At 45.6% G+C, this 27,999-nt stretch overlaps 2 protein-coding genes across 4 annotated transcripts in view; both read left to right on the top strand.

Moving 5' to 3' along the window:
- Positions 1–9,054, top strand: part of LOC144695630 (butyrophilin subfamily 1 member A1-like) — a 99,812-nt gene extending 90,758 nt beyond the window's left edge. For 2 of the 3 annotated variants that reach the window (XM_078566535.1, XM_078566533.1), the window contains 2 exons: positions 1,311–1,337; positions 8,307–9,054. In XM_078566535.1, coding sequence (XP_078422661.1) covers positions 1,311–1,337; positions 8,307–8,854 — 575 coding nt within the window. In that variant the 3' untranslated portion in view covers positions 8,855–9,054. The remainder of the gene's footprint in view (positions 1–1,310; positions 1,338–8,306) is intronic. The other variant, XM_078566534.1, reaches the window with a different exon arrangement.
- LOC144695628 (butyrophilin subfamily 3 member A3-like) overlaps positions 1–27,999 on the top strand; it is a 267,537-nt gene that overhangs the window by 164,521 nt on the left and 75,017 nt on the right. The window lies entirely within an intron of this gene.

The raw sequence follows: 27,999 nt of genomic DNA, 5'->3' as shown, positions 1-27,999 counted from the left end.
TCCACCCACACCCCGTGGCCCTCGTACATACAGAATGAAGCTTGGCTGAGAACTCAGACATCCATTACTCTTGTTGAAACAGCTCCACTCCAGGGAAAACATTGCTTGATTGACAGCTCACGCTCTCTGACCTCTGCAGTCAATTTCGCAATGTTTATTTACTCAAGGTTAAGAGGTTCAAAGGGATTGTGATTTCTTGATATTTTAAAGGGTCTGGATGATTCGTAGTTTTATTGCCCTGTAGTTAAATGATATTTTTTAACATAGTGAAAACTAATGAATGAATTACTTTAAAAACATTTTTTTTACACATCCTACTGTCAGTACAAGGTTCATTGGTTCCATACAATGTATAGAATGGGCATAGAAGTGAAATCACTTAGCAGAGGGGTGAAAGGGGACAATGGGGGTGGCTGGAGGGATGTAGCTTGACATAGGAGGTGTAACTGGCCACGGAGGGTGGGTGTAAGGGGAGATCTTGGCACAGGAGCGCACGAGGAGGACCTTTTGAAGTCACCTTTTAAAAGGTCTCTTCGTGTATACAAGGATTCACGACTCCTCTGAGGGGCCGTGAACCGCAAATCTTTAAAAACCTGACCTGACTCCATGAAAATCGGGGAGGAGCAGGACATGCCTATCTTTGCAATGGAGCCGAACAGGTCGCGATTGCCGGGTGCCGGCTTTTGACATGAACCAGCCCTCACCCTTCAAAGGCACTCCCGAAAATCAGACAACCCAGGAACGTGGTCGGGAATCCTGGAATTGGGACCTACCTGCCATTTTTAAAGGGGCTGAGTCATTCTGAGTCAGTGAAAATCCAGCCCAATGTTTCAGGCTGACAACCTGTTTAGACCTGGAAAAAGTCAGAGATGTAACAGGTTTTAAACCAGTCCAGAGGCAGGGAAAGGGGGAGGCGGGGAAAGAACAAAGGAGGAGACCATGATAGGGTGGAATACAGGAGAGACGAAGTGATAAAAGGGATGATGGTGTAAGGCGAGAGATCGTAATAAGACAAGGAAAGAAACAAAAGATGGGCTTTTGAGAGGAGGTGTAAATGGGAAAGCAGAATCATCACCAACAGCTGCCCTGTTAAACACAAATGGGAGCAGAGGGTTTGATATGAAATTTTTCAACTCAATGTTGAGACTGGAATGCTGAAAAGTGCCAAGAATCCATATTGTTAATCATTGGATTCTCACCCAGCAGTGATGGTGCAGTCTGAGTGAGGGGATTGCTTGTTCCTAACGTGTGAAAATACATTTGATAGTTTTAACTGACAGTCAGATATTAAATATTCTTGTTCCATGCAGGTTATGATGAAGTGGAAGTTGATTATGGTAAGTACTGAACCATGATACAATTCAATAAACTGTCCCCTAATTTATAATAAATGTTGAAGGACAGTTTCTGAATATTTCAGTGTCAACACTGAAAAAGCTCATCTGATTTGAATAATCTTTATTTTCATTTTCCAAATTGAGCTGCTTTATTCCAGCTATTTACCTATTAATGTCTATACTTTGCATATTAACCGTACATTTGTGAATATATTTAATGAAGCCATTGAACATTTAGGAGTACATTCACATTTGTGAAGCCGTTGTGCTGCAGGTACATTTTGATTGCACGATGCTTGTGGAATGAGAGCATTGATACATCCAGGTTTCTTGACATGATTAGGTCAAGAGGTTGAGACAACTTGTCCTTGAATTCTGGGGATTAGTTGTGTAGGGGAGTGGGGCAGAAGGTTCTGTGTTACCAGTTCCTGTTAGTTGGGTCAATTCCCTTTATGGTAAATGGGTGGGTTGATGTGCTCAAAGGGGCAATGTTGAGCGATCCTGCAAAATAAAACCATTGACTGCCTGATATTTTTCCCAGTTCAGTCACTTGTTCTGATTGGGAAATGTTCCACATGCAGTTCAAACACGTTTGCTGTGTGGAGGGCTGTACTTCTTCACAGAGGAGAATGCATTTGTTGCAGCTATTAGCAGGAGCTGTACCACACTGTTCATTGTGGGGTTCTTTTACTCTCCATTGGACAGGCCTGGCCAGCACTGAGCTGCATCCTGTAGAATTACAAGAACAGTCATGGTCCGAGCGGTCTCCTGGACTGCCTTTCACAATTGTTAAGCGCAGGGGTAGATATCAAATATGCACATTTCAGGGAGGGCCTGTCCCTCAGTTGCTGGTCTTGGAAGAAACTTCTTGGAAGAAACTTTTTCCATTTGCTGTTCTGCTCCTGAGCCACAGATTTCTCTGAGTCGGTGTCAGTGACTACATCTCAGTACAGCACACTTCAGACACCTTCACAATTAAACTACATGTTACTTATGTCAGTGGAATTGAGTGTAAAATAGGATCTGAGCTCAAACACCCCGAAGTTCCCTCAGGGATGTTGGGTCAGCAATCTATTCAGGACCAAACTGGAGGAAGAATTTCTCACTGTGTCAGGACGTAAAGAAAAACTTAGATTTCTATAGTGCCTTTCACAACCTCGGGATGTTCCAAGGTGCTTTGCAGAGAAGGAAGTGTTTTTGAAATGTCGTCACTGATCTAATGTTGGAAATGTGACAGCCAATTTGTGCATAGGAAGATCCCATAAACATTGGTGATATTGGCTGAGAGATAAATATTATCAACGACACTGGGAGGATTCCCCTGCTCCTCTTCAAAAGATTTCCATGGGATATTTTGTATTCACTAGTGAAGGCAGATCAGGACTTGGTTTAACATCCAATCAAATCATTGTTCCACCCAATCCCATGTGTTTCCTGCCTGGAGAATGAGGTTAGAATTATCCCCATGTCTTTATTTTTCAGGATGTCAGTGTATGTGGGAAGAAATGATGTGCTACATTATCATCTTTCCTAACTCAGCAGAGAGCTGGCAAAGTTGATTATCCACCTTTTTCAATCTTTTTTTTATTAATTGGTGGGATGTGGCTTCGCTGGCTGGGTCAGAATTTATTGCCCATCCCTAGTTGCCCCTGGGAAAGCGGTGGTGAGCTGCCTTCTTGAACCGCTGCAGCCCATGTGGTGTAGGTACACCCACGGCACTGTTAGGAAGGGAGTTCCAGGATTTTGACCCAGCGACAGTGAAGGAACGGTGATATTTTTCCAAGTCAGGATGGTGAGTGATTTGGAGGGCAACTTCCAGGTGGTGGTGTTCCCATCTATTTGCTGCCCTTGTCCTTCTAGATGGTAGTGGTCGTGGGTTTGGAAGCTGCTGTCGAAGCAGCCTTGGTGAATTCCTGCAGTGCATCTTCTAGATGGTAAACACTGCTGCTACTGTGCATTGATGGCGGAGGGAGTGAATGTTTGTGGACGTGGTGCCAATCGAGCGGGCTGCTATGTCCTGGATGGTGTCAAGCTTCTTGAGTGTTGTGGGAGATGCACTCATCCAGGCAAGTGGGGAGTATTCCATCACGCTCCTGACTTGTGCCTTGTAGATGGTGGACAGGTTTTGGGGAGTCAGGTGATTTATTCAACAAGTGACACTTGCTTAACAATAACCTACTCACTGACACCCAGTTTGGGTTCCGCCAGGGCCACTCAACTCCTGACCTCATTACAGCCTTGGTTCAAACATGGACAAAAGAGCTGAACTCCAGAGGTGAAGTGAGAGCCTTTGACATCAAGGCAGCATTTGACCAAGTGTGGCATCAAGGAGACCCAGCAAAACTGGACTCAATGGGAATCAAGGGAACACTCTTTGCTGGTTGGAGTCATACCTAGCACAAAGGAAGATGGTTATGGTTTTTGGAGGTCAGTCATCTCAGCTCCAGAGCACAATTCCTAGCCTCTGACCTGCTCTTGTAGCCACAGTATTTATATGGCTAGTCCAGTTCAATTTCTGATCAATGGTAACCCCCAGGATGTTGATAGTGGAAGATTCAGTGAGGGTAATGCTATTGAACATCAAAGGGAAATGGTTGGATATTCTCTTGCTGGATATGGTCATTGCCTGGCACTTGTGGCACGAATGTTACTTGCCACTTGTCAGCCCAAGCCTAGATATTGTCCAGGTCTTGCTGTATTTGGGTATGGACTCCTCAGTATCTGAGGAGTCGCGAATGGTGCTGAACATTGTGCATTCATCAGCGAACATCCCCATTTCTGACCTTCTGATGGGAGGAAGGTCATTGCTGAAGCAATTGAAGATGGTTGAGCCGAGGACACTACCCTGAGAAACACCTGCAATGATGTCCTGGAGCTGAGATGACTGACCTCCAACAACCACAACCATCATCCTTTGTGCTAGGTATGACTCCAGCCAGCAGAGAGTGTTCCCCCTGATTCCCATTGAGTCCGGTTTTGCTGGGACTCCTTGATTGTTCAGCTTCAATTAGAAATTGGAACTCCTGAACACTTTAAAGATGATATTCTCAGGATATGAACAATGCTAATTGAGGCCATGATTATTGCCAATCCCTGATTACCTTAAGGAAATTAAGAGTCAATGACATAGTGTGGACTACAGTCTCATGAAGGACACAATGAACCACGGGAATATTTACGACAATCCAGCAGCTTTCATGGTCACACTTTTCTGATGCCGGTCCACACATTAACAGATTGATTGAATTCAGTTTCATACCTTGTTACAGTGGGATTTGAATTCTCAGGGGTAATTTTAACCTAATCCTCGAGCCGGGAAACCCACAGGATGAGGGTGGAATGCTGCTATCACACCTCACCCACTCTTGCTGTCTGAGGTCAATGAAGAGTAAGATCGGATTGAGTGTAAAACCAGCTTTCCACATGATCCCAGCAGTTTCCTGATGGTTGGGTTAGGTTAAAACTTCCTCCTAATCTCCTCTGGGTGTTCATTCCAGTTTTATAACCATTACAGTACCACACCCATCACCATGTCTGGCAACTCACTCAGGCTACACCTGATTGTAAGGAGCCTCAGCATCTTCACCCTGAGCTGAGCTTCAACCTTCACATTTCATCCATCATCAAGGTTTAATTCCATCTTTTGTAGCATCATCTGATTGTCTGGTGGTTATGAAAAGCTTCCTAAAATTGCAAACTCTGAATGGTGTTTAATTTCGGCTCAAGTAAATCGTTTCTTCATTTTATTACTAATCCCTGCTCAATGACACCATGGGGTTTGGGCTGGGGGTTTAAATGACACCATGGGGTTTGGGCTGGGGGTTTAAATGACACCATGGGGTTTGGGCTGGGGGTTTAAATGATGCCATGGGGTTTGGGCTGGGGGTTTAAATGACACCATGAGGTTTGGGCTGGGGGTTTAAATGACACCATGGGGTTTGGGCTGTGAGTTTAAATAACACAATGGGGTTTAGGCTGGGGGTTTAAATGACACCATGGGGTTTGGGCTGGGGGTTTAAATGATGCCATGGGGTTTGGGCTGGGGGTTTAAATGACACCATGGGGTTTGGGCTGGGTGTTTAAATGACACAATGGGGTTTGGGCTGGGAGTTTAAATGACACAATGGGGTTTGGGCTGGGAGTTTAAATGACACAATGGGGTTTGGGCTGGGAGTTTAAATGACACCATGGGGTTTGGGCTGGGGGTTTAAATGACACAATGGGGTTTGGGCTGGGGGTTTAAATGACACCATGGGGTTTGGGCTGGGGGTTTAAATGACACCATGGGGTTTGGGCTGGGGATTTACTGTTTGAAGTGTTCAAGGATTGTGGCTCTCAGTTACTGTGTGACCTGCCCTCCCTGGGAGAGTCAGCATTTCCAGTCTTTTCTGCTGTTGTTTGATTCTCGGGGCTAATTTTAACTCTTCCCCTGCAGTGGGAACAGTGTGGGTGCGGGATCGAGATAGTGATTGATGGGGGATTGATTACACAGTGTTCCTGCCCCATTTCCACCTCCACCAGTTTCAGGTTGGGGAATTAACGCCCAATTTTCAGGTACCGGCAGGCCACCTGTCCCAGAGGAGTGTGAGCCTCATTTAAATGGAAAGATTATGTCTGGATGATATGGGGATGAGCATGTCAACCATGGGTCGACTAAATATCGAACGGTCTCAAACTTGTCAAGATGAGCTAGTGGTAGCAGGGATCAAGTTCAGGCAAGTCATTTCCTTTTTATTTTAAATATACAATGTAGGTCAGAGTATTACTTAAATGGCGAATGGCTGCATAATTCTGAAGTGCAGAGGGATCTAGGTTTTCTAGTACATGGATCACAAAAGATTAGTATGCAGGTACAGCAAGTAATTAAGAAGGCTAATGGGGTGCTCTCCTTTATTATGAGATGAATTGAACATAATAGTAAGGACATTATGCTTCATTTGTACAGGGCATTGGTGAGACCACACCTCAAATACTGTGTACAGTTTTGGTCTCCCTATTTAAGGAAGGATGTAAATGCACTGGAGGCAGTTCAAAGGAGGTTTACTAGATTGATACCTGGAATGAGTGGGTTGTCTTATGAGGAAAGGTTGGACAAACTAGGCTTGTTTCCACTGGAGTTTAGAAAAGTGAGGGGTGATTTGATTTTTTTCTCTCAGAGGGTTGTGCAACTTTGGAATTCTCTGCCTCAGATGGTGAAGGAGGCAGGGTCATTGAATATTTTCAAGGCAGAGGTGGATAGATTCTTGTTAGGCAAGGGAATCAAAGGTTATTGGGGTTAGATGGGAACATGGAAATCGAACAAGAAGAAGATCAGCCACAATCTTATTGAATGGCGGAGCAAGGGCCGAATGGTCTGCTCCTGTTCCTATTTCTTATGTTCTTATATGTGGGCAGTAATGCTCCTCCTGGCCCCAAAAAGATACCTTGGGTCTCCTCAATAAATTCCAGTGACCATCTATCGACTTTAAACAGTTATAAATCTGATGCTAAATTCAATAAACAATAATAAAGGTCAGGACGAGACTAAATCCATCAATTCCTGTTCTCTCAGCGTAACTTCTACAGTGACCCCCAACACCCCCTGACCCAACCTGCGAGAGGCAAGAGAAAACCTTAGGCCATTTAGGAAGAAACTGGAAAACTCTCCGTCTGTCAGACTCAGGCCTATTCCCCATTGTGACTCGATCTGCCCATTTTCCTCATCTTAATCATTCCCTTTACTGTGTCAGACTGATTTCTGAACTGGATGATTGAGAAACTGTTACTCTCTGCTACCAGCCACCTGCACCCTGACACCACATCAACAGATAAAATAGACCCAACAACTCACATTTTTAAAGCACATTTTACATTATGAATAGCTTTACAGGGGTTGGGGGGTGGGGGTGTTCATTGAGAGGGCAGGTACAAGGGAATGTGCTCCAAAGCACCATAGTAAGTTTTGAGGTTTTTGAAGATGGAGAGAATTGCAGCAAGAGGGGGACATTGAGTAACAGATTGTGGGGACATGATGACTGAATGCTCTACTAACACTGACTGAATGTGGCAATGGGATTGAAGGTCTGCTGTCACTGACTGAATGTGGGAATGGGATTGAGGGTCTGAATACATGGAAGATCAAAGTTGGAAAAGTTGATGTTGAAAATGACTGCAGGGAGAGAGGATGAAGACCTGGAGCATGAGGTAAGGATATTGACAGATGATGGTACGAAAGGTCGCATTAAGTTGGGTCATCCGCTCCGATCGTCTGTCCATCCCCATCCTTGTTTACCTCGCCAGGTGTCCTATCCGTAGGTTCCCGGCAGTGACCCGAACGAAATAAAATCGACCTTTGGTCCCCTCGGGGCGGCTCTCTGCCGGGTTGAGAAACAGGGAATCAGACCGAGTCGGTGAATTGATCGAGAATCACGTTTCTTCCCGATCCCAGAGATTGGGAGCGGAAATTCTCCAACATTTCACAATGGATTAAACAGGGAAAAGGGATCAGGCTCCAGGGGAGCAGGAATCCAGGAGCTCAGTGTTCAGATGTTTCTGTTAATGTGGAAAGTCCGAGTCTCTCCCCCGATCCCCAGTGAGTCTCTCCCCCGATCCCCAGCGAGTCTCTCCCCCGATCCCCAGCGAGTCTCTCCCCCGATCCCCAGCGAGTCTCTCCCCCGATCCCCAGCGAGTCTCTCCCCCGATCCCCAGCGAGTCTCTCCCCCGATCCCCAGCGAGTCTCCCCCCGATCCCCAGCGAGTCTCTCCCCCGATCCCCAGCGAGTCTCTCCCCCGATCCCCAGCGAGTCTCTCCCCCGATCCCCAGCGAGTCTCTCCCCCGATCCCCAGTGAGTCTCTCCCCCGATCCCCAGTGAGTCTCCCCCGATCCCCAGCGAGTCTCTCCCCCGATCCCCAGTGAGTCTCTCCCCCGATCCCCAGTGAGTCTCTCCCCCGATCCCCAGCGAGTCTCTAATTCTCTGCTTTTCTCTCCCAGTCTCTGTGACCCTGGATGTGGAAACAGCGAATCCCGAGCTCGAGGTGTCTGAGGATCTGAAGAGTTTGAGATGGACCCAGACCTGGAGGAGTCTCCCTGACACCGGGAAGAGGTTTACACACAGGTCCTGTGCCCTGGGATCAGAGGGATTCACATCGGGGAGACATTACTGGGAGGTGAAGGTGAAGGGGAATCGGGGCTGGAGTCTGGGAGTAGCCGCAGAGTCTGTGGAGAGGAAGGACGGGGTCAGTCTGATACCGGAGACTGGATTCTGGACCATTGAGCGGGTTGGGGATCAGTTTTATATAAACTCCTCTCCTGGATCCCGTCTCCCTGTCGGTCAGATCCCCGGGAAGGTGGGAGTTTATCTCAGTTTTGAGTCTGGGACAGTTTCATTTTACAGCGCGGACACCAAGTCCCATCTCCACAGCTTCACTGGGAATAAATTCACTGAGAAACTTTATCCTTTCTTCTGGATTTGGGATGAAAACCAGTTTCTGAGAATCTGCTCCGGTTCTGACTGGATCCGGGAAAGGGGCGGGGCCTGAGTTCACATCTTCTCTGACGTCACAATGACGACCCCGTGCTTAGAGTCAGAGGTCAGGAGTTGGGGGTTAGAAACCACCAGTTTGAAACAACTGGTTGTTACTAAATGTGTCATTTAATTTCCAAAGTGTAAAATTCCAATCAGACTGTAAATGAAACCAATACAAATATCAATGTCAGAGGATTAAAATAAAATGTAAATTAAATATCTTGTGTCTCTCCTTCCTTCATTTACTCCCTGCTTCAGTCAGTCAAACCACCCAGTCCCATCCTCCATCTCTTCACCTGTTTCCCAGTTTGTAGCTGGAATTTCTTCTGTGTTTCCATTTCTCACTCTGAGTTCCTATTGGGAAATTATCAAAATGTTCAAGAAACCCCAGGTTGGGAGTGTGGCCCATCCAGGACCCTCCACCCCTTACCGTCCCTCAAACCCAATTCTAATCCCAGCCCCAGCCATGTATTCATCATACCCCCCATCCTTCCCCTCTCTGATGCTGAATGTCCAATGCTCAGCAAAGGACTCAGTTTCATAACCTTACGCTCTCACCTGAATGAATTTCGGGCTCAGCACGATGCTTAACTCGTCTTCCGCCTCCTTTGTCTCTGTGTTCACTTCTTTGGGCAGGAGTCCTCTCCCTGTTCAACGGATCCTTTCACCTGCCTCCAGTATTCTCCCTCCACCTGGACCCCTCCCTGTGACTTCTTACTTGCCCTTAATCTTTTCATTGAGAACTATGTGCGTGACATCGGCCGTCTCAATTTCTCTGCTCCTCTCATCCATTCTAACCTGTCTCCTTCTGAACTTGCTGCACTCTGTTCTCTTAGGTCCAACCCTGACTTTGTTGTCAAACCTGCCGACAAGGGTGGTGCTGTTGTTGCCTGGTGCACTGACCTCGCAGAGGCTGAGTGCCAACTCGCCGACACTTCCTCCTACCTCCCTCTGGACCATGACCCCACCATCGAACGTTAAGCCATTGTTTCCAGGACCATCACTGACCTCATCTCCTCTGGAGATCTTCCCTCCACAGCTTCCAACCTCAGTCTCTCAACCTCAGGCAGCCCACTCCTACCTCCTCCCTAAAATCCACAAACGGGACTGTCCAGGTAGACTGATCATGTCAGCCTGTTTCTGTCCCACGGAATTCATTTCTTCCTATCTTGACTCTGTTCTCCCCTTGTCCAGTCTCTCCCCACCTATATCCGTGATTCCTCTGATGCCCTACATCATATCAACAATTTCCAGTTCCCTGGACCTAACCACCTCCTCTTCACCATGGACGTCCAATCCCTTTGCACCTCCACTCCCCGCCAGGATGGTCTGAGGGCTCTCCGCTTCTCCCTTGAACAGAGGCCCGAACAATCCCCATCCACCATCAATCTCCTCTATCTGGCTGAACTTGTTCTCTCACTGAACAATTTCTCCTTAAACTTGCCTCACTTCCTCCAAATAAAAGGTGTGGCTATGGGTACCCACAAGGGCCCCAGTTATGCCTGTCTCTTTATGGGGGATGTGGAACATTCCTTGTTTCAGTCCTATTCAGACCCCCTCCCACAACTCTTTTCTCGGTAATCGATGACTGTTTTGGTGCCGCTTCATGCTCTCATCTGGACCTGGAAAATGTTATCAGTTTTGCTTCCAATTTCCACCCCTCCATCACTTTCACATGGTCCATCTCCGACACTTCCCTTCCCTTCCTTGACCTCTCTGTCTCAATTTCTGTTGATAGACTGTCCACCAATATTCATTACAAGCCCACCGACTCCCACAGTTACCTCGACTACAGCTCCTCACACCCTGCTTCCTGTAAGGACTCCATCCCATTCTCTCAGTTCCTTCGCCTCAATCACATCTGTTCTGATGATGCCACTTTCCAAAGCAGTTCCTCTGACATTTCTTCCTTCGTGAAGTTTCCACGTTAGTTGACAGGGCCCTCAACCGTGTCTGACCCATCTCCCCCACCTCTGCCCTCACACCTTCCTCTCCCTCCCAGAACATGATAGGGTCCCCATTGTCCTCACTTTTCACCCCACCAGCCTCCGTATTCAAAGGATCATCCTCCACCATTTCCGCCAACTCCAGCATGATGCCACCACCAAACACATCTTCCCTTCAACCCTCCCCCACCCCAGTTGGCATTCCGTAGGGATCGTTCCCTCCGGGACACCCTGGTCCACTCCTTCATCACCCCTAACACTTCAACCCCCTCCCACGGCACCTTCCCATGCAATCACAGAAGCAGTGCTTCACTTGCACTTCCCTCAATTTAGTCTACTGCATTCGCTGTTCCCAATGTGGTCTCCTCTACATTGGCGAGACCAAACGCAGACTGGGTTACCACTTTGCGGAACACCTTTGGTCTGTCTGCAAGCATTACCGTGACCTCCCTGTCACTTGCCATTTTAACACTCCGCCCTGCTCTCATGCCCACATGTCCGTCCTTGGCCTGCTGCAATGTTCCAGTGAAGCTCAACGCAAACTGGAGGAACAGCACCTCATCTTCCGACTACGCACTTTACAGCCTTCCGGACTAAACATTGAGTTCAACAACTTCAGACCATGAACTCTGTCCTCCACCCCCACCCCTTTTTGATCTCCCTTTTTTCTATATTCATTTGTATTTTATCATTTTAATTTTTTTTGACCTTTTTTCCCACTTACTTTTTCTCTCACTTATTTTTATTATTATTTTTAAAATTTATTTCCATTTTTATTCGTTGTTTTATCCCCAGCTTTTAGTCTATTTTCGATCTTTATTCCTGCCACCGTCCCCTCCCAACACCCCCACTCGGGCCATCTGTCACTTGCTCGTGTTGTTCTTTCCAGAGTGCTTACCCTTTTCTGGCCATTATCACATTCTGCTTTCTACCCTTAATGTCACCACTAGCACCTCCTTTAGCCAGTACCACCAGCATTAACAACCCTTTGACCTTTTGTCCATGACATCTTTTGCAATCTCTCCTTAGCCTCCACCTATCACTGGCCATCCCACCTCCCTTAAACAGTATAAATTTCATGACATTTCTAATTCCCTTTAGTTCTGAAGAAGAGTCATACGGACTGGAAACGTTAACTCTGTCTTTTTCTCTCCACAGATGCTGTCAGCTCTGCTGAGTTTTTCCAGCAATTCTTGTTCTTGTTAGATTGTATATAGTTTACTTGGTGCAGCAGCACTGTCTGTCTGCAACACAGTAAACCTAAAACCACAAACTGTCTACAGATCTATTTTTAACCTAATAATTTCTCAGAATCCTTATGGTATTTATTAAGAACAGGAGGAGGCCTTTCAGCTCCTCGAATTTATTTCGATTCTCAATGAGACCACACAACTTCATTTGCTGCATCAAAGGCGATATCAGGACTTCAGACACGACTTATCTGATGACAGCTCCCCAGGGTTCCTGTGTATCGCTGTTTATTTAGGCAGATGAACAAAAACATTTTAACATAAAAATCCTATTTTCATGGAGCAACACTGCCATCTGCTGGCCTGGATCGGAACTCTGGGACAGATTTATTTTCCCTGCATTACCGAGTTTGGGCACCTGGTGGTGATAGAGGACCGTCGTTTTTTTCTATTGAAAGACTATTCTGCTCACTGATTTCCTAACTTTAAATAACTAGTGCGGGGTTTGTGCCAGTGAATGGCACCGTCAGTCTGTGTAGACATTTGGTGTTGCAAAGGAAGAAAATACCATTTTGAGATGCTGGAAATAGAATAAAGAAACACCTTTCAATGTAAGCGTGGGAGATGCAACACCTCGGTTTACCTCCTCCCCGCCATCCAAGGCTCCAAACTTTTCTTCCAATGATTTCTTGTACTTTTCAATTTAGTATACTATATTCACTGCTCAATATGTCGCCCACTGGGGATACCAAATTCAGATTGCCAAATATGGAACAGCTCTATTCAGTGTGAATGTGATCATGAGCCTGTGATTTTAATCCTGACACAATCTCATTCTGAACAAAAACAAAAATACCTGGAAAAACTCAGCAGGTCTGGCAGCATCTGTGGAGAGGAACACAGTTAATGTTTCGAGTCCGTATGACTCTTCAACAGAACTAAGGAAAAATAGAAAAGGGGTGAAATATAAGATGGTTTGGGGGGGGGGGGGGGGGCGGGGTGGGACAAGAAGAGCTGGATAGAGGGCCAGTGATAGGTGAAGATAACTAAAAGATGTCACAGCCAAAAGGACAAAGAGGTGTTGAAGGTGGTGATATTATCTAAAGGAATGTGCTAATTAAGGTTAGAAAGCAGGACAAGCAAGGTACAAATAGCCCTAGTGGGGGTGGGGTGGGGTGAAGGAATCGAAAAAGGCTAAAAGGTAGAGATAAAACAATGGATGGAAATACATTTAAAAATAATGGAAATAGGTGGGAAAAGAAAAATCTATATAAATTATTGGAAAAAACAAAAAGGAGGGGGAAAATCGGAAAGGGGGTGGGGATGGAGGAGAGAGTTCAGATCTAAAATTGTTGAACTCAATATTCAGTCCGGAAGGCTGTAAAGTGCCTAGTCGGAAGATGAGGTGCTGTTCCTCCAGTTTGCGTTGAGCTTCACTGGAGCAATGCAGCAAGTCAAGGACGGACATGTGGGCATGAGAGCAGGGTGGAGTGTTGAAATGGCAAGCGACAGGGAGGTCTGAATAATGCTAGCGGACAGACCGAAGGTGTTCTGCAAAGCGGTTACCCAGTCTGCATTTGGTCTCTCCAATGTAGAGGAAACCGCATTGGGAGCAGCGACTGCAGTAGACTAAGTTGAGGGAAGTGCAAGTGAAATGCTGCTTCACTTGAAAGGAGTGTTTGGGCCCTTTGCCAGTGAGGAGAGGGGAAGTAAAGGGGCAGGTGTTGCATCTTCTGCGGTTGCATGGGAAGGTGCCGTGGGAGGGGGTTGAGGTGTAGGTGGTGATGGTGGAGTGGACCAGGGTGTCCCGGAGGGAACGATCCCTACGGAATGCCGCCAGGGTGGGTGAAGGGAAGATGTGTTTGGTGGTGGCATCATGCTGGAGTTGGCAGAAATGGCGGAGGATGATCCTTTGAATGCGGAGGCTGGTGGGGTGATAAGTGAGGACAAGGGGGACCCTATCATGTTTCTGGGAGGGAGAAGAAGGTGTGAGGGCGGATGCACGGGAGATGGGCCGTACATGGTTGAGGGCCCTGTCAACCACCGTGGGTGGTAAACTTCGGTTAAGGAAGAAGGAGGACATGTCAGAGGAACTGTTTTTGAAGGTAGCATCATCAGAACAGATGCGACGGAGGCGAAGGAACTGAGAGAATGGGATGGACTCCTTACAGGAAGCGGGGTGTGAGGAGCTGTAGTCGAGGTAGCTGTGGGAGTCGGTAGGCTTGTAATGGATATTGGTGGACATTCTATCACCGGAAATTGAGACAGAGAGGTCAAGGAAGGGAAGGGAAGTGTCAGAGATGGACCATGTGAAAATGATGGAGGGGTGGAAATTGGAAGCAAAATTAATAAATTTTTCCAGGTCCAGACGAGAGCATGAAGCAGCACTGAAGTAATCATCGATGTACCGGAGAAAGAGCTGTGGGAGGGGGCCGGAGTAGGACTGGACCAAGGAATGTTCCACATACCCCATAAAGAGACAGTCATAACTGGGGCCCATGCGGGTACCCATAGCCACACCTTTTATTTGGAGGAAGTGAGAGTAGTTAAAGGAGAAATTGTTCAGTGTGAGAACAAGTTCAGCCAGACGGAGGAGAGTAGTGGTGGATGGGGATTGTTCAGGCCTCTGTTCGAGGAAGAAGCGGAGAGCCCTCAGACCATCCTGGTGGGGGATGGCGGTGTAGAGGGATTGGATGTCCATAGTGAAGAGGAGGCGGTTGGTGCCAGGGAACTGGAAATTGTTGATATGATGTAGGGTGTCAGAGGAATCACGGATGTAGGTGGGAAGGGACTGGACAAGTTGAGAGAGAATGGAGTCAAGATAGCGAGAAATGAGTTCCGTGGGGCAGGAACAGGCTGACACAATCGGTTTGCCGGGACAGTTCTGTTTGTGGATTTTGGGTAGGAGGTAGAAGCGGGCTGTCCAAGGTTGGGAGACTATCAGGTTGGAAGCTGTGGAAGGAAGGTCTCCAGAGGACATAAGGTCAGTAACAGTCCTGGAAACAATGGCTTGATGTTCAGTGGTGGGGTCATGGTCCAGGGAGAGGTAGGAGGAAGTGTCTGCGAGTTGACGCTCAGCCTCTGCGAGGAGAGGTCAGTGTGCCAGACAACAACAGCACCACCCTTGTCAGTAGGTTTGATGACAATGTCAGGGTTGGACCTGAGAGAACGGAGTGCAGCAAGTTCAGAGAGAGACAGGTTAGGACAGGTGAGAGGAGCAGAGAAATTGAGACGACTAATGTCACGCCTACAGTTCTCAATGAAAAGATCAAGAGAAGTTAAGAATCCAGAGGGAGGGGTCCAGGTGGAGGGAGAATATTGGAAGTGGGTAAAAGGATCCGTTGAACAGGGAGAGGACTCCTGCCCAAAGAAGTGAGCACGGAGACGAAGGCGACGGAAGAAGAGTTCAGCATCGTGCCGAGCCCGAAATTCATTGAGATGAGGACGTAAGGGTATGAAACTAAGTCCTTCGCTGAGCACTGAATGTTCAGCATCGGAGAGGGGAAGGTCAGGGGGTATGGTGAATACACGGACGGGGCTGGGATTGGAAGACGGGATGGGGACAGAGGGACAGGCAGGGGTGGAGGGTCCTAGATGGGTGTTGGTGTCGATGAGTTGTTGGAGCTTGCATTCCTTAGCACTTGAGAGAAAGAGAAAAAGTTTCTTGTTGAGGCGTCGGATGAGACGAAGAATAAAATGAAACTGGGGGCATGCGCAGCTTTGAAAAAGTGTGCGGCGGTGCTGCTGGAGGGAGAGGTTGAGTGTGTTCATATGGCGGCACATGGCACTGAGTGTGGATCTCAGGATGCGACGGGAACAGCAGTCCGAGGAGCGTTGTATGTCCTGGAGATACCTGTAATCCTGGGTGGGTTTGAAACATGAGGGATGGAACTTCAGTTGAAATCCACATGGGGTAAGCCAGAGACAGAGACAGTCACTGAGAAAGGAAATATAGCTGTGAAAGCGGGTTTTAGTAAACACATTGTCAAACACCAGGAGAGAAATGGAAAGCAATGAAGGTGAACAAGGCAAAAGAGAGATTCGAAAATCCTGACGGAGAGAAGTGCAATACTTCTTCAAGGTAGGCATTTCTTGAAGAGGAGTGGCAGTCAATTAAACACTAAGATAAAAGCAAAAAACTGCGGATGCTGGAAATCCAAAACAAAAACAAAAATACCTGGAAAAACTCAGCAGGTCTGGCAGCATCTGCGGAGAGGAACACAGTTAACGTTTCGAGTCCGCATGACTCTTCAACAGAACTAAGGAAAAATAGAAAAGGGGTGAAATATAAGCTGGTTTAAGGAGGGGGTGGGACAAGAAGAGCTGGATAGAGGACCAGTGATAGGTGGAGATAACCAAAACTAGGCTAAAGGGCAAAGAGGTGTTGAAGGTGGTGATATTATCTAAAGGAATGTGCTAATTAAGGGTAGAGAGCAGGACGAGCAAGATACAGATAGCCCTAATGGGGGTGGGGTGGGGTGAAGAAATCGAAAAAGGCTAAAAGGTAGAGATAAAACAATGGATGGAAATACATTTAAAAATAATGGAAATAGGTGGGAAAAGAAAAATCTATATAAATTATTGGAAAAAACAAAAAGGAGGGGGAAAATCGGAAAGGGGGTGGGGATGGAGGAGAGAGTTCATGATCTAAAATTGTTGAACTCAACATTCAGTCCGGAAGGCTGTAAAGTGCCTAGTCGGCAATCTCATTCTGACCTTTCAGTTTTTGGCTTCCTGCAGTGTTTCGATGAAGCTGAACGTAAGTTTGAGGGACAGCATTTCATCTTTCGATTAAGCATTTTACAGCCTCCCAGACCTCAGATGGTTTTAGCTTAGATATGGGAAGACATACAATGGACAAAGAGGGGCTCTGATGAAACACAAACAGTCTTGAGTTGTGAGAACCAAGGTCTTTGCGTATGTGTTTTAATTTTGATTGGATAATATAATTATGTATATCTCCTTTAGAATAATTGGTTAGCAAAATCACCTGTTTAGGTACTCAATAGGATAGAGTTAGCATGGGACCATTGTGTCGGTTACCAATTGGATGTATTCAAATGTACTCAAATGTATTATGATAAGAAAAAGTACATAAGTAATGAAACATAATCAATCTGGGAGCTGAGTCTTCATTCTTAGGAATGATTGCCGGTCCCTTGCATTTGCTTGAATAAAACCGGTTAAAGGAAGCCTGAGTCTCTGTGGTCGCTGTGGGATCGGAGAGTGTAACTTCTCCTCTTCGACTGGCCTATGTGGTAGTTGCAGGATCGGAGGGTGTACCTTCTTCAATTGACATAGTCAGCAGGATTTGCCTGGAGCTCTGTGAAGGCAGAACAATGATCTGGTGAGTATTTTCATTTTGAAAGATACTCTTCGGTTGTTCGGGTCAGACTAGAACGTAGGTGTAATAGGGCACAGCCAAACGTTTCGGCCAGGGAGACTCAGATGGATAGTTGAGGCAATTGAGCCTCGGGAGATGGATAGTGTCGGGGGAACTAGGGGTCCATGTTTAAGTTGAGGCAATTGAGCCTTGGGAGATGGAGTGTCTCGAGGGATCTGGGGGTCCCTGTTTAATGTGTGAATGTGAGCATGACTGAGAAAATTGAACTTGAGTTCATTGCAGAATGGGGAGGTGAAGGAACCATATCCCTTCACCTTGCCAGGAAGCATAAAAAGCTGATCAGCAAAATGAAACGACAATGTTGGCAGCCGACCGATCCGCCATCATGCTCTAAGGAGTGGTGGAAAGCTCAGATTAACCATAAAACTGACAAAGCTACAGTACTCATTTTGAGTCTTTATCTGCAACAAAGTAAACTAATACAGAAATATCTTGGTCGAGTTGCGCCGGTCGCAGCAGCAGATCAATTTCTCCCAGGGGCCACCAACAGAGAATGGGAATGTGTGGAAGGACCTGAAATGTCCCCTACTGAAATTTTTTGTAACTTAAAGAAATTAATTGATCTAAAATAAAAGAGCTGTTTGTGCTGAAGAGAGAGAGAAAGAGAGAGAGAAAGGGTGTACCCCTAGGGAGTTAATGAGCAGTGACAGGCAGGAGCAGAGGAAATGTGAGCTTCAGTCAGTTTGATTGTCCCTATAGGTGGAGCCTCCAAGATCCCTTTATTCCCCTCACTGCTACTTAAAGTTTCGTTTAGAGTTAAGTTCAATATTATAGGAATATAAATACATACCTTTATATATGTGTTTGTTTGTGTGCAAGGAAGCATTTGTATGTGAGCTTTAATGTGTTTTCTTCCCTAAATTGTCATTTGTGTGTGTAGTTCAGCACTTTAGAGTCCCATATTAGATTAAAGGAAAGATATACTCAAACATTCCAAAGTTTTGAGTATAAGGTTTGAGTTGAGATTTCTGGCAAAAATCGCAATTTGAAGGTATTGTAAAGATAAAATGGGGTTTGCGTTTGTTTGAGATGAACCAACCTTTGTACCACCCCCTTGCAGACCAGTAGGGAATAACCCTCATCACCAGTTTTCCAAGCTGATTGGGATTGATACATACAAGTTGGTATTCTAAAATTCTGAGGGAAAAAAGATTACCTGAAATTCAAAAGGATTCTAGGAAAACCAAAAGACATGAACACATGGTCTAGGTGGTTCCAATGGATAAAAAGGGGTTTCTTTTGAAGAGATGGATTAAATATTAATGGAAATCTGCATTCCAACAGCACTGTAATTTGAATTTGGGACAATCTTGAGATGTAAAGTGCAGTGTAATTTAACAGGTTACTTTGAATAACGAGGATGCTATCCAAAGATAAAGAATGTGTCGATAAACATATGGGACTTCTAATCTGGATACAAATCATTACACATAAAAAAGAGATTGTTTTAATTTTGATCGTGTAAATTACATTTCTTACAAAGTTTAAAAATTTGAGGTTTGGTTCCCCATAAATTTCTCAAAAAGGAATTTTCATTTAAAAAAGTTTTTGACAACAATTGGCACTAATTCAAATGCTGCAAGCTTTTGTATTTGTAAGTCTGTTCCCAAAATATGAAGTTAAGCTCAAGACCTTGACAAAGTTTGGCAGAAATCCAACTTTTAGCCGAGTTAGTGAATCTGGGATAATGCTGAAAAAAAGTCAAATATAATTTAGTGAGTTACTCTTGAGACAATAAGATGTTGCGTGAGAAGAAGATAAGGAAGCAAAACTTGTCAATGGCTGATTTCTGTTTTAAAACTGTTATGAGAACACTTTATTGGACTGTAAAGTCTCTCCAGACAACCTGAATGAGATAAGATGGTAGCTGTTGCATATGTAAAATGGTATGAGGAAAGTAGGAGAAAGAGTTAGGGAAAGAGGACATAATGTACAAACTGCTTTAAGGGAAGTGAATTTGATAATCTGGCCATCAATTGAGACATTGGAACTGCACAGGGGAGATAAGCAAAGATCTAGAGACATAGATTCCCGTTGACATGGAATAGTTAATATGGCCTAAAGAGTAAGGAAACATTTTAAATGATCAAGACAATAGAGAAACTGACCCCAAGAGAATCTTAGGATGATCGTGGTGAGGAAAAAAAAAACTTTAGAGGTAAAACTATTCAGAATCTGTAGTTGAGGCAACTGAAGGGTAAGGAGAAATAATACTTAACAACAATTTACCACAAGATGGATACAGGTAAAAGGAAAGCTGGGAAAAGGCTAAATAGATGTATTACTGCCTATATTAACGTATCTGCGAGCTACAAAGAGTAAGACCACAGGATTAACACCCTGATGACAGGCAGAGTTAAGCGGCTCCCAGAGAGAACTGCCACTGGACGTGAAGATAGTGAGCCATTGAAAGATAGGATAAGAAGATGCATTGTAGAGTTGTGTGGACAGATTAAGGAATTGAGGCCCGACATGAGACAGCAGCTGGAGATAGTAAACTGGAAGAAGTGGGGGTGTCTATCCAGATGGATTCAGATCAGGGAACTCATTTCACAAGGAGAGTCATTAAAGAAATGTGTAAACTTATGGACATTAAACAGAAATTCCATATTCCTTACCACCCCAGAGCTCAGAGATATTGGAAAGGATGAACTGAACTTTAAAAACATCTATAGCCAAAGCAATTTAGGAGACAGGGAACAGCTGGGTCACCGTATTGCTCAGCATTCTGGTGCGCCTTAGGGCTACACCAAATAGGACTACCAGGTTCACCCTATTGAATTGATAACCGGAAGGGCCATGCAATTACCCAAAGGGATTATAGTGGGAGGAGGAGATGCAGGGCCACTGAAAGGAAAAATATGGGACTATGTAAGGGAATTAAGTAAGCAATTACATGAGTTGAGAAAGGAAGTCAGGGACTGACAGATGACTAAGGATATGAAAACAGGCAAATCCAAAGAGCAACAATGGACCCCCCAAGTGGGGAATAAGGTGATGGTCAGGGTGAGCCCTGAGCGAACAGGGTTTGCCCCCGGGTGGCATGGACCATACGAGGTAATTATGACAGGTGATACGTGCGCACTTGTAGATATGAAAATGGGAAATAAACGGAGCCATTACACACAGTTAAAGATATATGATGAATCACCAAGCGGAAACCCGGACAACGGGAGCCAATGTTAATGTTTCCACAGGTCCGTGATCCTGGTTATGGGTGTGTCAGCGCTGGCATGGGAAGCACCAACGGTCAAAGTCAATAATGACACCTGCCTTCACCCTGGGCAGTACGTACCACTTCCCCAAGGAGGAAGTCGGGAATGGATAAGAAAGCCCAACACCTGGATTACGGATCAAGTCACTACACGGACACATCAAACAAACAATTGGGAACAGGACCTCCATGTGTGATCACACAAAGAGTTGTAAGAGTACTTTACATTTAACAGCACCAGGGCAGCCAGTTCGATTGACACCACTTGAATATAACAACAGGAACTTCACGGGATGGTGGGACTTACCCAAGGGTAAGAACAATAATGAACTGACGAATGCACTTTTGAGGATACACCCCAGCGGGAAATACACACCCAGTAACACCTCACTAAGCATAAGCATTGACACGAGTGGTGGGGTAACGATAATTGGGATAAAAGAACTGGACTGGGTTGGTGGTATGGGGGATGTAGAATGTACATGCCCTCCACCAGTTTTTCATCAACAAGCATTTGGATGTATCAAGAGATTAATGTGACCGCCGGATGGACAGACCTACCTACCTTTGTTTGGGAACTGGGTCTTGAGGGACAATATTGTCAAGAAACATGTAAATATGTAATAGATAGGCATGATTGTTATGATACACAATGTTTTACTTTGACTACGTGTAGATATCAAAGACCCACTCAATGTCCAGATGTAGTAAGACCCCTCATAGATGGGATAGTCAGGATAGGAAAGTCAAAACAACTACTACATGATGTAACTACGGTCTCCCTGGAAGTGACATACAAGATCTCGGGACTCCTGTCAGTATTGCATATGACTTGTCACAGTCACCACAATTCCATAAAATGGGCTGGAAGCCAACTGGAGAGGGCAGTTAAAGGCTATAAATTTCAAATCGTCTTGGGAATTAGAACAAAAGCACAGGCTAGGTGAAAAAGAAGTATACTGGGAGACATCGGAGGGCTAGTTGGGAGTGCCAATTCCATGCTTAACTCAGGTCAGACCTATGACTTAAATGATTATGCCTCCTGGGTGACTGCTGAGACTGCCCGAGGGTTGCACTACAGTGCGCACGGGGCAGGATACGCCCTGACAGCCGTGAAGCTACAAGGAGAAGGTCTGCTACGGATCCTTGGGCAGACTGCAGATGGGATAATAGACACAGCCGAATCACAAACCACAGGGAGGGCATGTGATATGCTAGCACGAGATGTAATTGATGGGGTAAAATCCGACATTGATATCAAGTTCAGGACAATTCCCGAACACACGTTCGAGTCAGTTTACCAATTAAATCTCAGATTTACGCAAGGAGCGGCAGGAATTGGTGGTTACACAACCTCAAGGTGGAGGAGAGGATGGAGTTATAAAATTTATCATGGCCATTCCCCAAGAACATCATCCAAATGGGACTTTCCTGAACAGCTATAGGTTTGAGTCAAAAGCAAAATACTGCGGATGCTGGAAATCTGAAACAAAAACAAAAATACCTGGAAAAACTCAGCAGGTCTGACAGCATCTGCGGAGATTTGAGTACCTAGGTTTGAGTACCTAGGAGTAGATAAAAGGGGGATGGTATTCCACGTAGGGCTATGGGGATATATAACCTATGTAAAAGACACGGTACTGATGAGTACTAGAGATTGTTGTTCAGAATCAAGAAATGACGTTGTGTTCTCATGCCAAACGCTGGAGGTATTTACAAACACAAGCGAAGTTACATTCACCGCTTTACTAATTCAGGAAGAAATTAAGGCAATTCAGATTTCCTCAACTCAATGGTGCTTCATGACTAGCGAGGCTGAGTTTCCTTATGGGGACTTACTTTGTGCTAGCAACTCGACTTTCTGCCTACGGGTGACCGATCCTTTTACTATAGACTTCCATTTGCCAGGCAGAACCACAGGATACTTGTTTAGCCCTTGGTGGGATGACCAAACTCCTGTCAGAATAGCACACCTAGCCATGCAGGAAGCCACAAGAATAGCTCAATCGTATGTAGAAGCTTCTAGAGAGCAAATTGCAAGGGTGCGTGTGCAAGTGGATTTAGCCACCCAATCGGGTGGTTAGCCCAATCAGCTACTTGCTATGCTACGGCCGGAAGGTTGATGAATAGGTGGGAGATTGTTAGAATAGGTATGACGATAGTCACAGGAATCATGCTCTGATGGGCTATCGGACTCTGCGGCTACCAACATAAAACCTGGAAAGGGACTCTCCAGCCACAGACAGTAACAAACCAAAGGTGCGCATCAATTTCCCAACCTATGCATTCTTCAAGGGAGAAGACAGGAGAAGGGAAAGTTAGGTTATACAACCAGGTGGTTTAGGATTCCTCTGGTGGTCTGGACGACTGGCCATCCGAAGGACCAGAAGAGGAATTCTCAACTTAAGGTGTGGCCAGCTTGGGCTTTGCCAAGGGCCAAAAAGGGGGACTGTTAGGGGGAAATTAAAAATGCTAAAAGAGAATACTGTAAGAATTTACTGAAAAACCCTTAAAATCTCCAGGCAGACATGGCTGCTAAACATATTAAGAGTTGAAGATTACCAGATGAACATCGCACAGCCTTGAGAGTCAGACTGGAGACAAAAGTATGACAGAAATTAGATTAAGTGTACTCCCCTCTCACATAGGGAATGGGCAGATGGTTTTAGCTTAGATATGGGAAGACATACAATGGTCAAAGAGGAGGCTTTGATGAAACACCAACAGTCTTGAGTTGTGAGAACCAAGGTCTTTGCGTACGTGTTTTAATTTTGATTGGATAATATAATTATGTACACATCCTTTAGAATAATTGGTTAGCAAAATCACCTGTTTAGGTACTCAATAGGATAGAGTTAGCATGGGACCGGTGTGTCGGTTACCGATTGGATACATTCAAATGTACTCAAATGTATTATGATAAGGAAAAGTACACAAGTAATGAAATATAATCAATCTGGGAGCTGGGTCTTCATTCTTAGGAATGATTGCAGGTCCCTTGCATTTGCTTGAATAAAACCAGTTAAAGGAAACCTGAGTCTCTGTGGTCACTGTGAGATCGGAGAGTTTAACTTCTCCTCTTCAACTGGCCTATGTGGTACTTGCAGAAGCGGAGGATGTACCTTCTTCAGGTATTGAATACAAAAGTAAGGAGGAAATGCTTCAGTTATACAGAGCACAAGTGAGACCACATCTGGAGTACTGTGTACAGTTTTAGTCACCTCATTTAAGGAAGGATGTAAATGTGTTGGAAGCAGTTCAGAGCAGATTCACCAGACTAATACCTGGAATGAGTGGGTTGTCTTATGAGGAAAGGTTGGACAGACTAAGCTTGTATCCGCTGGAATTTAGAAGAGTAAGAGGCGATTTGATTTAAACATATAAGATCCTGAGGGGTCTTGACAGGGTGGATGTGGAGAGGATATTTCCTCTTGTGGGAGAATCTAGAACTAGATTAGGGTTGATTAGGAAGAGCCAGATTGGATTTATAAAGGGAAAATTGTGTTTAACTGACTTGCTGGAGGTTTTTGAGGAGTTAACAGAAAGGGTTGATGAGGACAATCCTGTTGATGTGGTGTATATGGACTTTCGATACAGTGCCATACAACAGACTTGTGAGAAAAGTTATAGCCCATGGAATAAAAGGGAGAGTATCAACATGGAAAACTGGCTGAGTAGTAGGAAACACAGGGTAATGGTCAATGGATATTTTTCGGGCTGGAGGAAGGTTTGTAGTGGAGTTCCTCAGGTGTCAGTATTGGGACCCTTCCTTTTCCTGATATATATTAATGATCTAGATCTTGGTGTGCAGGGGACAATTTCAAAATTTGTGGAAGATACAAAACTTGGAAACATTGTAAGCTGTGAAGAGGACATTATAGAACTTCAAAGGACATAGACAAGTTGGTGGAGTGGGCAGATAGGTGGCAGATGAAGTTTAATGTTGAGAAGTGTGAAGCGATTCATTTTGGTAGGAAGGACATGGAGAGGCAATATAAAAATAAGGGGTACAATTCTTAAGGGTGTGCAGGAGCAGAGAGACATGGGTGTACATGTGCACAGATCATTGAAGGTGGCAGGATAGGTAGAGAGAGCAGTTAAGAAAACATACAGTATCCTAGACTTTATTAATAGGGGCATAGAGTACAAAAGCAGGGAGGTTATGCTGAGCTTATATAAGACACGAGTTAGACCTCAGCTGGAGTATTGTGTACAGTTCTGGGTGCCACAGTATCGGAAGGATGTAATCGCATTGGGGAGAGTGCAGGAGAGGTTTGCAAGAATGGTTCCAGGGATGAGAAACGTGAGTTATGAAGATAGATTGGAGAGGTTGGGACTGTTCTCCTTGGAGAGGAGAAGGCTAAGAAGAGATTTGACAGAGGTATTTAAAATCATGAGGGGGCTGGATAGAGTAGATAGGGAGAAACTGTACCCGCTTGTCAAGGGATTGAGAAGGAGAGGGCACAGATTTAAAATGATTTTCGAAAAAAGCAAATGAGTTGTGAGAAAAAAACATTTTCGGGTCTAGAATGCACTGCTTGGAGGTGTGGTGGAGGCGGGTTCAATCAAGGCATTCAAGAGGGTATTGGGTAATTATTTGAACAGAAACAATGTGCAGGGTTACAGGGAAAAGGCAAGAGAATGGCACTAAAGCCATGATGCTCATTTGGAGGGCAAGTGCAGACACAATGGGCCGAATGGCCTCCTTCTGCGCCGTAACAATCCTGTGATTCTGTGAAAGCCTGTTTCATCTTCAACCTTTTTCCAGTTTTGAAAAATAGGTCACAGACATGTAACCTTAACTCTGGTTCTCTCTCTTCACAGATGCTGCCTGACGTGCTGAATATTTGCAGCATTTTCTGTTTTTATTTCGGATTTTCAGCATCCGCGGTATTTTGCTTTTCAGTGCCTGTTGGGTGTTATCGGCACTGAAAGATAACGGGCCGCAGTACCATTACCCGCCAGCCGGTGGCGATATTGTACCGTGTTAGAAAATCAATATGCAGCACTCAAGTCTGTGGAAGTATTGTTAAATAAAAGAAAATACTGCAGATGCTGGAAACCTGAAATATAAACAGAAAATGCTGGAAAAACTCAGCAGGTCTGGCAGCATCTGTGGAGAGAGAAACAGAGTTAACGTTTTGAGTTAACGCTTTTTCGGAGCTAAAGAGAAGTGGAAATGTGATGGATTTGATACTGTTTAAGAAGGGGTGGAGCAGGTGGAGCAGGATAGAGGGTCAGGGATAGGCGGGAGCTAAGGAGAGATTTGACAAAGATGTCATGGACACAAGGCAAAGGGACTGTTAATAGTAGTGTTAAAGACTAAAAAAGGTGCTGTAAAGATATATCAGTGTAAAGATAAAGCAGATTAAAAAGGGGGTAAGATAGAGGAGAGAGTTCATGGTCTGATATTGCTGAACTCAATGGTAATTCCAGAAGTGTGTAAAGTACCTAATTGGAAGATGATGTGCTGCTCCTCCAGTTTGCATTGGGCTTCACTGGAACATTGCAGCAGGCTAAGGATGGACATGTGGGCATGAGAGCAGGGTGGTGTGTTGAAATGGCAAGCGACAGAAAGGTCTGGGTCATGCTTGCGGACTGAATGAAGGTGTTCCACAAAGCGGACGCCCAGTCTGCGCTTAGTCTCCCCAATGTAGAGGAGACCGCGTTGGGAGCGGCAAATACACTAGACCAGATTGAAGGAGGTGCAAGTGAAGCACTGCTTCACCTGAAAGGAGTGTTTGCGGCCTTGGATGGTGAGGAGGGAGGAAGTAAAGGGCAGGTATTGCACCTTCTGTGATTGCATGGGAAGGTGCCGTGGGAAGGGTGGGGAGTTGGGGGTGATGGACGAGTGGACCAGGGTGTCACAGAGGGAACAGTCCCTACGGAATGTTGACAGCAGATTGAGGGGAAAATATGTTTGGTGGTGGCATCATGCTGGAGTTAGCGGAAATGGCAGAGGGTGATCCTTTAAATATGGAGGCTGGTGGGGTGAAAAGTGAGGGCAAGGGGGACCGTAACATTGTTTTGGGAAGGAGGGGAAGGGGTGAGGGCAGAGGTGCGGGAGATGGGTCAGACACAGTTGAGGACCCTGTCAACCACAGTGGCGGAAAACACTTGGTTAAGGAAAAAGGAAGACATGTCAGAAGCACTGTTTTGGAAAGTGGCATCATTGGAACAGATGCGACGGAGGCAAAGGAACTGAGAGAATGGGATGGAGTCTTTACAGGAAGCAGGGTGTGAGGAGCTGTAGTCGAGGTAGCTGTGGGAGTCGGTGGGCTTGTAATGAATGTTGGCAGACAGTTTATCACCAGAAATGGAGACAGAGAGGTCAAGGAAGGGAAGGGAAGTGTTGAGATGGACCATGTGAAGCTGAGAAAGGGATGGAAATTGGAAGCAAAATTGATCAATTTTTCAAGTTCCCGCTGAGAGCATGAAGCAGCACCGGTACAGTCATCGATGTCCTGAAGAAAGAGGTGTGGGGGGTACCTGAGTAGGACTAAAACAAGGAATGTTCCACATATCCCACAAAAAGACACAGGCATAACTGGGACCTATACCTGTACCCATAGCCACACCTTCTATTTGGAGGAAGTGAGACACATTAAAGGAAAAATTATTCACAGAGAGAACAAGTTCAGCCAGACGGAGGAGAGCGGCGGTGGATGGGGATTGTTCAGGCCTCCGCTCAAGGAAGAAGCGGAGAGCCCCCAAAGTGTCCTAGTGGGGGATGGAGGTGTAGAGGGACTGGACGCCCATAGTGAAGAGGAGGCGGTTAGGGCCAGGAGACTGGAAATTGTTGATATGACGGCCGGGATTTATCGGCCCCATCGCGGGCGAGGTGATGCTCCAGCCAGAAGCCCATTGACTTGTGACGGGAACAGAAGATCGCAGCGGTGGGCGGGTGCGGAAAATCCCACTGGATGGACGGCATAAGAGGAATTGCGAATACAGGTGGAAAGAGACTGGACAAAAGAGAGAGAATGGAGTCAAGATAGGAAGAAATGAGTTCTATGGGGCAGGATCAGGCTGACATGATGGTCTACCAGGACAGTCCTGTTTGTGGATTTTGGGAATGAGGTAGATGTGGGCTGTGTGGGATTGGGAGGCTATAAGGTTGGAAGCTGTGGATGGAAGATCTCCAGAGGAGATGAGGTCAGCGACAGTCCTGGAAACAATGGTTTGATGTTCAGTGGTGGGGTCATGGTCCAAGGGGAGGTAGGAAGAAATGTCTGAGGGTTTGTGCTCAGTCTCTGCATGGTAAAGGTCAGTACGCCAGATAACAACAGCACCACCCTGTTGGCAGGTTTGATAACAAAGTCAGGGTTGGACCTGAGAGAACGGAATGCAGCAAGTTCAGAAAGAGACAGGTTGCAATGGGTGAGAGGAGCAGAGAAATTAAGA

Source organism: Cetorhinus maximus, chromosome 21 (assembly GCF_964194155.1).
Source record: "Cetorhinus maximus chromosome 21, sCetMax3.hap1.1, whole genome shotgun sequence".
In the NCBI taxonomy this organism is placed as follows: domain Eukaryota; kingdom Metazoa; phylum Chordata; class Chondrichthyes; order Lamniformes; family Cetorhinidae; genus Cetorhinus; species Cetorhinus maximus.
The sequence above is the reverse complement of the archived record's forward strand: the minus strand, read 5'-3'. Positions and strand labels throughout refer to the sequence as shown.